This window comes from Trichosurus vulpecula, chromosome 4, assembly GCF_011100635.1.
Source record: "Trichosurus vulpecula isolate mTriVul1 chromosome 4, mTriVul1.pri, whole genome shotgun sequence".
Classification (NCBI taxonomy): Eukaryota; Metazoa; Chordata; class Mammalia; order Diprotodontia; family Phalangeridae; genus Trichosurus; species Trichosurus vulpecula.
In genome coordinates, this window is record NC_050576.1 from 211792173 (window position 1) to 211806753 (window position 14581).

Below are 14581 nucleotides of genomic sequence, written 5' to 3' on the forward strand. Positions count from 1 at the left end.
CCCTTCAAGTTCTCTTCCTACATCTCTTCTCCTTTGTACACCAAACTCCTATACAAAGCTCTCTGCACTCATTGCCTCCACTTCCCTTCTCACTAGATTCTTAATACTTTACAATCTGGGTTCCAACTTCATCATTCAACTGAAACGACTTCTTGTAATTGACAAATAAAATGGCCTTCTACCTGCAGCATTTTATACTGCTAATGATCCTATCCATCTGGATACTTTGTACTCTATCAGATTCTATGACTGGTTCTCCTCCAAATGCCTGACCACTAATTCTCATTCTCCTTTGCCAGATTACCATCTGTGTCATGTCCCCTACAATAATATCCCAAAGCAATCCTGGACCCTCTTTTCTTCTTTTGCCTTACTATACCTAAATCACTATATCAATATACAAATGACTACAATATCTGCATATCCAGTCCTCGTCTCTCTCCTGAGCTCTAATTCTGCTTCACTGCTTATTAGACATTTCAGGTCCCATAGGCTTCTCAAATTCAACATATTCACAACAGAATTCATTACCTTTCCCCTAAAATCCACAGGTCTTCTGAATTTCCCTGTGTCTGTCATTCAGGTTTCCAACTATATCATTATCATTGACTACCTACTCTCCCTCCTTCCTCACAGCCAATTAACTTACAAATCTTGTTCCTACTTCCACTACATCTCTGAAATTCATTTCCTTTTCTCTGTTCACAGAGCTATCACACTAGTTCAGGTCCTCAGCACCTCTTGCCTAGAACTATTTCAGTAGCCACCTAATTGACCTTCCTCCATTAAGTCTCTCCCTACTCCAATTCATTTTCCACATAGCACAGGTCTGAACATGTCACACCCTCGCCCAATAAATTCTAGTGGCTTGGCTTTTTGTTATCTCTAGGATCAATTACAATATCCTGTTTGTCACTTAAAGCCTTTCACGATCTGACTCACTTTACCTTTCCAACCTTATCCTACATTACTGGCTTTCATGCATTCTACAATCTACTCAAACTGACCTTCTTGCTGTCTTTTACAGGTAACATTTCATCCCCTTTGTCCATGTCTTTCTACTAGCTATTGCCCATACTTGAAATATACTCCCTCTTGATCTCCGCCTCTTAGAATGCCTAGAGTCTTTCAAAGCTCAGGTTAAGTGTCTTCCTCTATGAAGCCTTTTCTAATTCTATAGGATTCCCTAAAGTAGGTGCTATCCTTCAAATATTCCTGTTTGCATGTAATGCTGTGGGGATTACATTGAATGAACTCCCTAAACATGATCCATAATCAACCCCAAGAGTTTGGCCTCACTACTTGCAACAGAAAAACATAATCAATTATGATGTGTGGTTACAAGAATAGACTACTGAGCTGGTCCACCACTACAATATATGTAATACACACTATAGATGGATGATGATCTGGACCCAGAATTATACAAGAAGAGGATGGGCTGAAATGTATTTTGCAAAATTACACACTGCTTTGCATAGTCCCATGTTTCTCCCTGAAACAATAACCTATCTCTTTACCACCAATGTTTTTCTGGTTATGTTCTATGAATTATCATAGAATACGACAACTTCTGAAAAAATCAAAATTACACATTAGCGAAAAAATAAGATATACTGTAGGTACAAAATACTGCAACAAATTATCAACAAGGAATTCAGCATAAGAAGCATAAGAAATGAAGAGAAGGGGAGGGAGTGACAGAAAGGAGAGCAGATGGGGGAAGGGGTAATCTGAATGCATGCCATCTTGGGATGGGGGAGGGGAGAGATGGGGAGAAAATTTGGAACTCAAAATCTTCTGGAAGTGAATGTTGAAAACGAAGAGAAAGAAAAGACTCTTTTATTAGATAACATATTAGAAGATAAAATATATACCTGGAGAAAAATAATTAGGATACCTTTAAGCTAAAGAAACAAATCATGGTTTTGTTTTTTGTTTTTTTCAGAAAGCTGAGTTGTGAAGTTATCTTACCACAGCAGGAGCTTCAAAATTACTCTTATCTCCTCAATCCTTCTATACCACCCCTTCCCTTCCCCTCTCAACTGAAGATCTCTCTTTATATGTTGCACACACAAAAAAATCCATGATTTTAACCAACTTCTGCTCTTTACCTCTCTCATTCCTCTAAACATCACTCTCCACAATCTCTATTTTTACTCCACTCTCTGATAATGAGGCAGTCCTTTCTGATTGTCCCTCTACGTGGAATCTTGATCCAGTTCTTTCTTGTCTTCTCTAGCAGAAGCCCCCCCAAACCATTCTCCTTACTCTCCTAATCATTAGTCATCCCTATATACTTGTTCTTTTTCTGCCTCATACAAACATGCCTAAATCTCCATCCTTTAAAAAAAAATTCGCTCTATTCTAACATGTTCTCCAGTTATCATCCTATATCTTTTCTCCCCTTCTCAGCTAAACTACTTGAAAAAGCCATCTATATTCATTACTTCCACTTCTTGTTCCTTTCTCTTTTCACTTCTTTGTAACTTGGTTTCTGACTCCTCTGAAATAAAACTACTCTCTCTAAAGTTTCCAGTGACTTCTTAAATGCCAAATTTAATAGCCTTTACTCAATCTTCACCCTTCTTGGCTGACATCTCTATAGCTTCTCATGCCATTGATCAGCTCCTCTCTGGGTTTGTGTGATTGTTCTCTCTTGATTTTCCTCCTACTTATCTGACCACTCCTCAACTTTCCTGCATCTTTATCCCCATCATGACCACTAACAGTAAGGGTCCCCCAAGGCTCTGTCCTAGGCCCTCGTATCTTTCTCCCTCAATACTTTTTCACTTGGTGATCTGATTAGCTCCTGGGTTTTAAGCATAAAACAATTAAGTTAATTTTTCTCATCAACAGTAACATTCTCATCAACATTTGGCTCTCCCAAAATATAACTTTTGGTGATAAGAAAATTTAATGATCATGGGGGGCGGAGCCAAGATGGCAGCTGGAAAGCAGGGACTAGCGTGAGCTCCCCACCAAGTCCCTCCAGAAACCTATAAAAAAAATGGCTCTGAACCAATTCTAGAACTGCAGAACCCACAAAATAGCAAAGGGAAGCAGGGCTCCAGCCCAGGACATCCTGAATGGTTGCTGAGCGAGGTCTATCGCGCATGGAGCTGGGAGTAGAGCAGAGCCCAGCGTTGGCTGTGTGGACCAACCAGACCAGGAGCCAGGCGGAGTGGGCCCCAGCGCCCTGAATCAGTGAGCTATGGCAGTTGCCAGACTTCTCAACCCACAAACACCAAAGACAACAGAGAAGAACTACAGAACCATCTCTGGGTAAGGTCTATCGCTCAGGGAGCTGGGAGCGGAGTGGAGCAGAGCCCAGCACAGACCAACCAGACCAGGAGCTGGGCGGAGCAGGCCCTAGCGCCCTGAATCAGTAAGCGGCAGTGAGCGGCAGCAGTTACCAGACTTCTCAACCCACAAACACCAAAGACAACAGAGAAGGTTACTGGGAAAAGCTGCTGGGGACAGAGTGAAAGGACTTCGGGATTCGGCCACCGCCCTGGGGGCAGCTACAGAACTACAGCTGCAGTTGCTTCTGGCCCCAGGCCCACCTGGTGGGAGGAATTAAGTGGCAGTTCAGAGCCAGAGTGCACAGCTGGCTTAAGATCTGAGTCCAGTCCAGGTTGGTGGTTCTTGGGGAAGGAGGAATGCTGGTGTGGCAGAGCTGGCTGTAATAGCTCTGAAAACAACAGCGTATCCCCTCAAGCTTGGAACATAGTACTCTTTACTCTACAAGCAGTCATACCCCAACGAAAAACTCAAGGGTCAAGTAAGATGGCTGGGAACATGGCCATGCAGCGAAAACGCACCCAGATTCAGTCTCAGACTTTGGAATCTTTCTTTGGTGACAAAGAAGACCAAAACATACAGACAGAAGAAGTCAACAAAGTCAAAGAGCCTACATCAAATCCTCCAAGAAAAACATGAACTGGTTTCATGCAATGGAAGAGCTCAAAAAGGATTTGGAAAAAACAACTTAGAGAAGTAGAGGAAAAAGTGGGAAGAGAAATGAGAAGGATGCAAGAAAACCATGAAAAACAACTCAATGACCTAAAAGAACCAAAAAAATACTGAAGAAAACAACACCTTAAAAAATAGACTAACTCAAATAGCAAAAGAACTCCAAAAAGCCAATGAGGAGAAGAATGCCTTGAAAGGCAGAATTAGCCAAATGGAAAAGGAGGTCCAAAAGACCACTGAAGAAAATACTACCTTAAAAATTAGACTGGAGCAAGTGGAAGCTAGTGACTTTATGAGAAATCAAGATATTATAAAACAGAACCAAAGGAATGAAAAAGTCAAAGACAATGTGAAATATCTCATTAGAAAAACCACTGACTTGGAAAATAGATCCAGGAGAGATAATTTAAAAATTATTGGACTACCTGAAAGCCATGATCAAAAAAAGAGCCTAGATATCATCTTTCAAGAAATTATCAACGAGAATTGCCCTGATATTCTAGAACCAGAGGGTAAAATAGAAATTGAAAGAATACACAGATTGCCTCCTGAAAAAGATCCCAAAAAGAAAACTCCTAGGAATATTGTTGCCAAATTCCAGAGCTCCCAGAACAAGGAGAAAATACTGCAGGCAGCCAGAAAGAAACAATTTGAGTATTGTGGAAATACAATCAGTATAACACAGGATCTAGCAGCTTCTACATTAAGAGATCGAAGGGCTTGGAATATGATATTCCGGAGGTCAGTGGAGCTAGGATTAAAACCAAGAATCATTTACCCAGCAAAACTAAGTATCATGCTCCAAGGCAAAATATGGACTTTCAATAAAATAGAGGACTTTCAAGCTTTCTCAGTGAAAAGACCAGAGCTAAATAGAAAATTTGACTTTCAAACACAAGAATCAAGAGAAGCATGAAAAGGTAATCAAGAAACAGAAATCGCAAGGGACTTACTAAAGTTGAAATGTTTTGTTTACATCCCTACATGGAAAGATGATGTGTATGATTCATGAGACCTCAGTATTAGGGTAGCTGAAGGGAATATGCATATATGTGTATACATGTATATGTGTGTGTGTGTGTATATATATATATATACATATATATGTGTGTGTGTGTGTATGTATATATGAATATATATATGTGTGTGTGTATGTATGTGTATGTGTATATATATATACAGAGAGAGAGAGAGAGAGAGAGGGCGGGCACAGGGTGAGTTGAATATGAAGGGATGATATCTAAAAGAAATAAAATCAAATTAAGGGATGAGAGAGGAATATATTGAGAGAGGGAGAAAGGGAGAGACAGAATGGGGTAAATTATCTCACATAAAAGTGGCAAGGAAAAGCAGTTCTGTAGGAAAGGAAGAAAAGGCAGGTGAGGGGGAATGAGTGAATCTTGCTCTCATCAGATTTGACCTGAGGAGGGAATACCATACACACTCAATTGGGTATCTTACTCCACAGGAAAGAAAGAGGAAGAAGATAAAAAAGGGGGGATGATAGAAGGGAGGGCAGATGGGGGAGGAGGTAATCAAAAACAAACACTTTTGAAAAGGGACAGGGTCAAGGGAGAAAATTCAATAAAAGGAGATAGGCTAGGAAGGAGCAAAACATAGTTAGTCTTTCACAACATGAGTATTGCGGAAGGGTTTTACATAATGATACGCATGGGGCCTATGCTGAATTGCTTGACTTCTTAGGGAGGGTGGGTGGGAAGGGAAGAGGGGAGAGAATTGGGAACTCAAAGTTTTAAAAACAGATGTTCAAAAACAAAAAATAAAAAAAGTTTTTGCATGCAACTAGAAAATAAGATACACAGGTAATGGGGCATAGAAATTTATCTTGCTCTACAAGAAAGGAAGGGAAAAGGGGATAGGAGGGGAGTGGGGTGACAGAAGGGAGGGCTGACTGGGGAATGGGGCAACCAGAATATATGCCATCTTGGAGTGGGGGGGAGGGTAGAAATGGGGAGAAAATTTGTAATTCAAGCTTGTGAAAATCAATGCTGAAAACTAAATATATTAAATAAATTAAATTAAAAAAAGAAGAAAAAAAGAAAATTTAATGATCATACTACTAGCTTCAAAAGAAGTCAGGCCATGAATCTTCAGTGAAAAATTATTTCAGAATAATATGCTTACTTGAAGAGTGCAAAGCTATTCAACTTCTAAACAATTCTAATTTCATTAATTTATTCTCATGAAACAGCATTAATGTACGGTGATCATTTTTCCGTATTCCCATTTCCATATTCCATATTTCAACCAGTATAACATCACTGATTGCCAGTAAGCTGAAAGGTAACTAGCATGATATATATCCACAACTACATCTGCAGAACATCCTGTGGATTAGCATCATTGTTCAGAATATGAAAAGTTGTCACAAAAAATAAAAGAACATCCTTTAAAGAATACAATGTAATAAAAATAATAATGACTATAAGAAGCATAATTTAAAAGATACAGACTTAATAGAAGACTTAATAATGAAACCTTAACAATGAATGGGTCAAAAAATAAATCCTAAAAAAGATTAAAGGCCAAGATGACAGAGTAGAAGCAAGGACCTGGTTGAGCTCCCCCCAAAAACCGCTCGAAATACTTGTAAAAAAATGATGCTAAACAAATTATAGAGCAGCAGAAGCCACAAAATGACAGAGTGAAGCTGATTTCCAGCCCAAGACAATCTAGAAGGCCGACAGGAAGGATCTATTGCACTGTGCTCGGGGCAGAGTGCAGGCCAGCCTGGGCCACGCAGGCACAGATGGGACTGGAGCAGGCCTGAGGGCAATGAATCACTGGCAGCTGCTTTGGTTTCCAGAATTCTCAACCCACAAATGCCAAAGAGAGGTTCAAAGGTCAGTGGGAAAGCTCTCTCACCTGGGTAAGAGAGGATCATGGTCCTCTGGCCACAGCCCTAGCCCCAGCCCCAGGGCCACAGGAGCCACTGCCAGAGTGACAGCTGCTTCTGGAGCTCTCGGCCTACAGACAGTGGGAGAACGGAGCAGCTGGTCTGGGTCACAATCCTGGGTGGCAGTCCTGGGATGAGGAGGAGCACTGGTGTGGTGGAGTTGATGGTGGCTGTGAAAAGGAAACCATCCTTCCTCACAGTTCCAGGGCAGAAAATAGTGCTTGTGGGTGAGCACAGACCAGAGTGCAGGCCAGGAGAGGAGTAAACAACTCTTTTTTGATCATACCACTTTGGAGGAACTGAGAATTTACAGGTCCCTACAGATATCTCTGAAAACAGTTGCACAAAACCCCTGAAACTTGGGGCAGTACGCCTTCCACTTAACAAACAGCTCAAAAGTCAAATAATTGACTGGGAAAATTAGCAAAGGGGGGAAAATAACAAGACTATAGAAGGTTACTTTCTTGGTGAAAAGATTATTTTCTTTTTTTTTTTTTTGGTTTTTTTGGCAGGGCAATTGGGGTTAAGTGACTCGCCCAAGGTCACACAGTTAGTAAATGTGTCAAGTGTCTGAATCCGGATTTGAACTCAGGTCCTCCTGACTCTGGGGCCAGTGCTCTACTCACCGTGCCACCTAGCTGCCCCAAAGATGTGGTCTTACACACTTAGTGACAAGGAATACCAAGGCACACAGCCAAAGGAAGACAACAATGTCAAGGTTCCTACATCCAAAGCCTCCAAGAAAAATATGAAATGGTCTCAGGCTATGGAAGAGCTCAAAAAGAATTTTGAACATCAAATAAAAGAAGTGGAGGAAAAATTGGGAAGAGAAATGAGAGTGATGCAAGAAAATCATGAAAAACAAGTCAACAAAAATGCTGAAAGAAAATAACACCTTTAAAAATAGACTAACCCAAATGGCAAAAGAAGTCTAAAAAGTCAATGAGGAGAAGAATGCCTTGAAAAGCAGAATTGGCCGAATGAAAAAGGAGATCCAAAGGCTCACTGAAGAAAATAATTCCTTAAAAAATAGAACAGAGAAAATAGAAGCGAATGACTAATAATCAAGAAATTATAAAACAAAACCAAAAAAAATGAAAAAATAGAAGACAGTGTAAAATATCTCAGTGGAAAACAACTGACCCGAAGAAACAGATCCAGGAGTGATAATTTTTAAATTATTGGTCTACCCCAAACCATGACCAAAAAAGAGCCTAGATATCATCTTTCAAAAAATTATCAAGGAAAATTGCTCTGATATTCTAGAACGAGAGGGTAAAATAGCAATGGAAAGAATCCACCAATCACCTCTTGAAAAAGATCCCAAAAAGAAAACTCCTAGGAATATTGTAGCCAAATTCCAGAGTTCTCAGGTCAAGAAGAAAATATCACAAGCAGCCAGAAAGAAACAATTCAAGTACTGTGAGAACACAATCAGGATAAAACAAGATCTAACAGCTTCTACATTAAGGGCTTGGAATATGATATTCGAGATCAAAAGAGATAGGATTAAAACCAAGAATCACCTACTCAGGAAAACGGAGTATAATATTTCAAAGGGAAAAATGGAATTTCAATGAAATAGAGGACTTCCAAGCATTCTTGCTGAAAAGACCAAAGCTGAATATAAAATTTGACTTTCAAATACAAGAATCAAGAGAAACATGAAAAGGTAAACAGGAAAGAGAAGCCATAAGAGACTTATTAAAGTTGAACTGTTTACATTCCTACATGGAGAGATAAGATTTGTAATTCAAGAGACCTTTCTCAGAATTAGGGTATTTGGAGGGAACACACACACACACACACACACACACACACACACACACACGTATGTGTGTATGTGTGTATATGTATTAATATGTGTGTGTATGCATGTATCTATGTATATGTGTGTACAAATATGTATGTGTGTGTCTATATATGTAGACAGAGGGCGCAGGGTGAGCTGAATATGAAGGCATGATACCTAAAAAATAAAATTAAGTGTTCAGAGGAATGTATCAGGAGAAAGAGAAAGGGAGAGGTACAACGTAGTAAATCATCTCACATAAATGAGGCAAGAAAGAGCTTTTATAATGGAGGGGAAGAGGGAGGAGGTGAGAGGGAATGAGTGAACTTTACTCTCATCAGATTTGGCTTAAGGAGACAATAGCATACACACTCAACTGAGTATGGAAATCTATCTTACCCTACAGGAAAGCCAGGGGGAAGGAGATAAGAGAGGGGGGATAATAGAAGAGATGGCAGATGGGGAGAAGGGGCAATCAGAAGCAAACATTTTTGTGCAGGGACAGGTCAAAGGAGAGAACAGAATAAATGGAGGGTAGGACAGGATGAAGGGTAATACAGTTAAGTCTTTTACAACATGAATGCTATGGAAGTGTTTTGCATGACTACACATGTATAACCTACATTGAATTACTTGCTTTCTCAATAAGGGAGGGTGGGGAGGGAGAAAGGGAGAGAATGTGGAACTCAAGGCTTTAAAAATGAATGTTAAAAATTGTTTTTATATGCAACTGGGAAATAAGATATACAGGCAATGGGGTATAGAAATTCATCTTGCCCTACAGGAAAACAGAATCGAAGTGGATAAGAGAAGGGGGTGGGAGGGTAATAGAAGAGAAGGCAGACCAGGGGAAGGGGTAATCAAAATGCACACTGTCCTGGGGTGGAGGGAGGGGAGAGATGGGGAGAAAATTTGGAATTCAGAATCTTGTGGAAGTAAATGTTGAAAATTGAAAATAAATAAATTTATTTTTAAAATTATTAAAATCTATGTGGGGGGAAACAATACATAACAAGATGAGAAGATGTAGGCTGGGTACAAGGCTTTGAATGCCAATCAGAATTGGATTTTAGAGGTAATGAGGACCACTGAATTTTATTAAGAAGGGGAATGGGCTGGGAACGGAGTGGAGCAGAGCCCAGCCTGAGCGGCGTGGACGATCCAGACCAGAAGCCGGGCAGAGGGGGCCCTAGCGCCCTGAATATGTGAGCTGCGGCAGTTACCAGACCCCTCAACCCACAAACACCAAAGACTGCGGAGAAGGTTAGTGGGAAAAGCTGCAGGAGTGGAAGGAGTTCGAGGTTCGGCTACCACCCCGGGGGCAGTGGAGGTCGGGCAGCTACAGCTGTTGTTGCTTCCGGCTCCAGGCCCACCTGGTGGGAGGAATTAAGTGGCGGATCAGAGCAGGAGTGCAACAGCCTGCTCAAGATCTAAGCCCAGTCTGGACTGGGGGTCCTTGGGGAAGGAGGAGTGTGGCTCTGACAGAGCTGGCACCTCCCCCCCAAACGTAGAACATAGAACTCGTTAGTCTACAAGCAGTCATACCCCACTGAAAAACTCAAGGGTCAAGTCAGTTGGTTGGGAGTATGGCCAGGCAGCGAAAACGCGCCCAGATTCAGTCTCAGACTTTGGATTCTTTCTTTGGTGACAAAGAAGACCAAAACATACAGCCTAAAGAAGACAACAAAGTCATAGAGCCTACAACCAAAGCCTCCAAGAAAAACATGAACTGGCCCCAGGCCATAGAAGAACTCAAAAAGGATTTGGAAAAGCAAGTTAGAGAAGTAGAGGAAAAATTGGGAAGAGAAATGAGAAGGATGCGAGAAAACCATGAAAAACAAGTCAATGACTTGCTAAAGGAGACCCCAAAAAATACTGAAAAATACACTGAAGAAAACAACACCTTAAAAAACAGACTAACTCAAATGGCAAAAGAGCTCCAAAAAGCCAATGAGGAGAAGAATGCCTTGAAAGGCAGAATTAGCCAAATGGAAAAGGAGGTCCAAAAGACCACTGAAGAAAATACTACTTTAAAAATTATTAAAATCTATGTGAAAGAAAATAATAACAATTAAACAATTTACCTAAATTTCTGGGATGCAGTTAAAACAGTCCTCAGAGCATCTATTTACAAAACTGAGAAGGGGGAAGGGGGTTAAATGAATTGAACATGAAACTGAAAAATTAGACAATGAACAAAACCCAAATATGTGCAAAGGAGGAAATCTTGAAAATGAGAAAGAAAAAAGATAAAATGGAAAATAACATAAAACTATACGGGTAAGAGGGGAAAAAGGACAAAGACAGGCATTTATTAAGCACCTACTATGTGCCAGGCACTGTGCTAAGAGCTTTCCAAATATGTCACAGTTAGTGGACATGACATAAATGATGATCTAGCAAAGGTGATTAAGAAGGAGCAGACATTCAGATAGAAGAAGAACCAAAAGACAGCAGTCATGAAAATGCAGAAGCAGATGGTGTTTCTAGTACTGTATTAATCTTTAAATCTCATTATAACATTAAAGATGAAAATTTTAATATTTTATGTGGAATTCTGTCAAAAGCAAAATATTACAGAAAATACTGGGAAAACTGGCTTGGTGTCATTTCTGCCAATATTTCATTTTCTCTTAGTGATAAAAATTTGGGGACTGTGGATTAAGTACCCCTCAAACTCTGTACCATAAAATCTTGAAAGAGTGAAGAAAATCCTTCTTTCACATCCCATCAACTTGAAAATTAGGTGCATGCCTCTAGCTCATTATGTAATAAAAAAAATGTTTTGAATGCTATTTACAGTTAGAAATCAATAGTAGATAACAATAAGAAAGCATAGTGATTTTCTACATGGTAAAGAAATCATTTTAGGGAAAGCTGCTTTGGCCTTTGTTGTATGTTCAATAGTGAACCATGCAGTGGAACAAAGGAAGCTATGCTATTAATCATAGCTTCAATCATTTATGGATTCAGCAAATTGAGTGTCTGCTACATAAAAGGTACTGTATTATGTGCTGTGGAAGTTACAAAGCTGTAGAATACATACTCCTTGGCCCTAAGGAACTTGCAATCTAGTTGGAACAAGCAGATTCAAGACATAGTTTCCTTCATTTTTATGAGAAAGATACAAATTACTGAAAAGCAAGCTTATATCATAGGTGTAACTGATGAAAACTAGTTCTAGATTATAACTTGGGATCAGTGTCTAATTTAGGCCTAAGTCTCACACCATCTGCACCTATAAGTTATTGTGCATAGTACAATAGATGTTTATTTACAGGGCTATCCAAAAATCACAAAATTCTGGTACAACTATTTGGTTTAAGAAGGTGAACATTAATGTTTTCAACAGATTTTCATAAAAATAAAATTGTGAAACTATAAAATGCCTGTGATTATGTGAATACATAGATAATCTGTGATGTCATAAGGCATAAGGAGTTGTCAAAGGCATTAGGAGTTGTCAAAGGCACATAGAGGTTAAGTTACTTGCCCTGGATCACGATGCTTTAATAAGTCTAAGAATCAGTATTTGAACCCTATTTCTTTCTAACTCAAAGACCAGCATGTTCTCCAGTATTCTACACTATTTCTATTTCTATGGTTAAAGGTTTAAAACAACATTATCTAGAAAATTCATTTAATCAAAATGTATCATTCTCTAACAACAGAAAAATAGGGCATTACTATAACTCAAATAGTTTCCCAATCACCAAGAAAACACAGTATTCTATCATCATATACATTAGTTCTCAATTCAACCTTCTATCTATTTAACTGATTATTAAATAATATACTTTGTTTCTTTGAAAGATCTGTAATTTTGTTAGCTTGAGCTTTGTTGGTTTGAATACTGCCCCCCCCACAACCTCCATGATGAAGTAAAAACTCCTTCTGTGGTCAGAAAAAAATATTTAGTAGATAGTCCTTCAGTAACAACTACTCCAATGGAAGAACATGCTACAGTTTTCATTCTATTGGCTTAGCCTTTGTAATCTCCAAGTGATCTCCATAATAACTCTCTGTGAAGTATCAAAGTAGGACTTCAACAGAAAACTAAACAAGAATCATTTTATTAAACACCTAGCTACTCTCTGTGTGTATGTAGTATATTTTTCAAAGCTAATATGCAAACAGACTCAATTGCTCTTGTATATAAAAGTGAATTAGAAATTTTTTATAAATACTTTTCTATGATTTATATCAATAGTTTTAATCTTTGATAAACAATAACATCATTTTTTTAAAACCTAGGGTAAATGTTAAAGATGCCATTCCTATAACTTCTTTATTTAGCTGATAATTGCAGGCATTTTATTAACATAAGTCCTTGTAAACATATCAACTGTATAATACCAGGCAGTAAATAAAACCAGTTATAAGCAGACTATCTATAAAGGTCCTGAATTTCCTCCTTTAAATTGATTAATTTCTGTTGAAACAAATATAGGCCAAGTGTTACTGCAATCATTGTTAAAAAGACATGGTCCTAGATGGGAAGCAGCCTGGGCCACTGCAGAGTGTGCTTAGTTTGGACTCAAAAACCCTGATTTCATGTCCTGCCTGGGTGATGGTGTGGGAGTCACACAGCCTCTCTGCCACTCAGTTTTTTCCCCTCCAAAATGAGGGGGTTGGTTAAAATGACTTCTAATGTTCCTGCTAGCTTTAAATCTATGATCCTGTGATATCCAAGTTCTAAAATTTTCATAATTGCATCAAATGTTCCTTGAAATAATGGCCCATCAATAAAGACTTGTAAATATATTTATTATACTAAGACTGCTATTATTATAAGTCTACTACAAGAAGAATACTTTAAATAAGCTTGCCAGGACATTAAAATTACATTAAGTATGCAAAACTTGCTAATATGGAAATCTATTAAAACAGTGGAATGGGAAGTTTAACTATCACGAGGATACCATAAGTAGTTAACACTTAACTTACTTCTAATGATGCATTTAAAAGGCAGCAATAAAATAAATAATAATAATAATAATAAAACCACTGCTAAGCAGCACCATGTTGTTATCATCTAAACCCCTAAAGATATATAAATTCCAAAAGGACTGTGCTTACTAGAAATTTTGAATTTAAATTCCTACATAAGCTACTGAATATGATTACTAACTAACCTAATAAAACTTTCTTATTTTTCCAGAGCTACATTTTTTCAATTCTACCTCTTGATTTTTATTAACAAAAGTTTTACCTTGGGTGGTGACTGCTGCTGCTTGCTGGTATTTCCCAAATGTTGCTGTCTCAGAGCCCGAGGGATAAATTCAGGAGCAAGTGGATTCAACACATATGTTTTCTTTAGCTCCAAAGCCTCTAACTGAGTTTTGATCTGTTCAAAAGTGATACCATGTAGGCTTCTGTTGTCATGACACAGGGCAATAAACCGCTCCCAAAATTTCCTATAGAAAAGATTTTTAAAAATCAGTTTATCACTTGAAAAGAAGAGATCATGAACAAGAACAAAAGAAACTAAAGGGACTTTAGAATTGCTTTCCTTGAAAATACTTAGGAATAGCTTAAACACTCATCAACTTCGAATTTTAGGTATAATATTTTCTACCAGGTCACAAAACATTTGCAAATCATCTCTGATATAAGTCATGTCTACTGCAGTGCTATGAACACAGTAGGCATCCAAAAAATGTTTGTTGAATAATTCAGCTTAGAATAATCAACTGTTGTTATTCGTGCTAATGGAAACTTATATGAAGATTTTTTTAAAAAAATTAAGTTATCTCAAAATTTTAGCTTTGTAATGAACTGCTTCGTAGACTTTCTTTCTCATATATGTCTAGTCTCACTTGCATTAAAGGGCAGAGTTGGTCAACCTAAATGTGAAAATGAATAATGAACCGAGAATTCAAAATTGGCTCAGATAA

At 38.6% G+C, this 14581-nt stretch overlaps 1 protein-coding gene across 3 annotated transcripts in view; it reads right to left on the reverse strand.

Annotated features, from left to right (window-relative positions):
• The window catches only part of HELZ (helicase with zinc finger), a 287790-nt gene that overhangs the window by 60918 nt on the left and 212291 nt on the right, over positions 1-14581 (reverse strand). For all 3 annotated transcript variants that reach the window (XM_036756959.1, XM_036756961.1, XM_036756960.1), the window contains exon 22: positions 13897-14101. In XM_036756959.1, coding sequence (XP_036612854.1) covers positions 13897-14101 — 205 coding nt within the window. The remainder of the gene's footprint in view (positions 1-13896; positions 14102-14581) is intronic.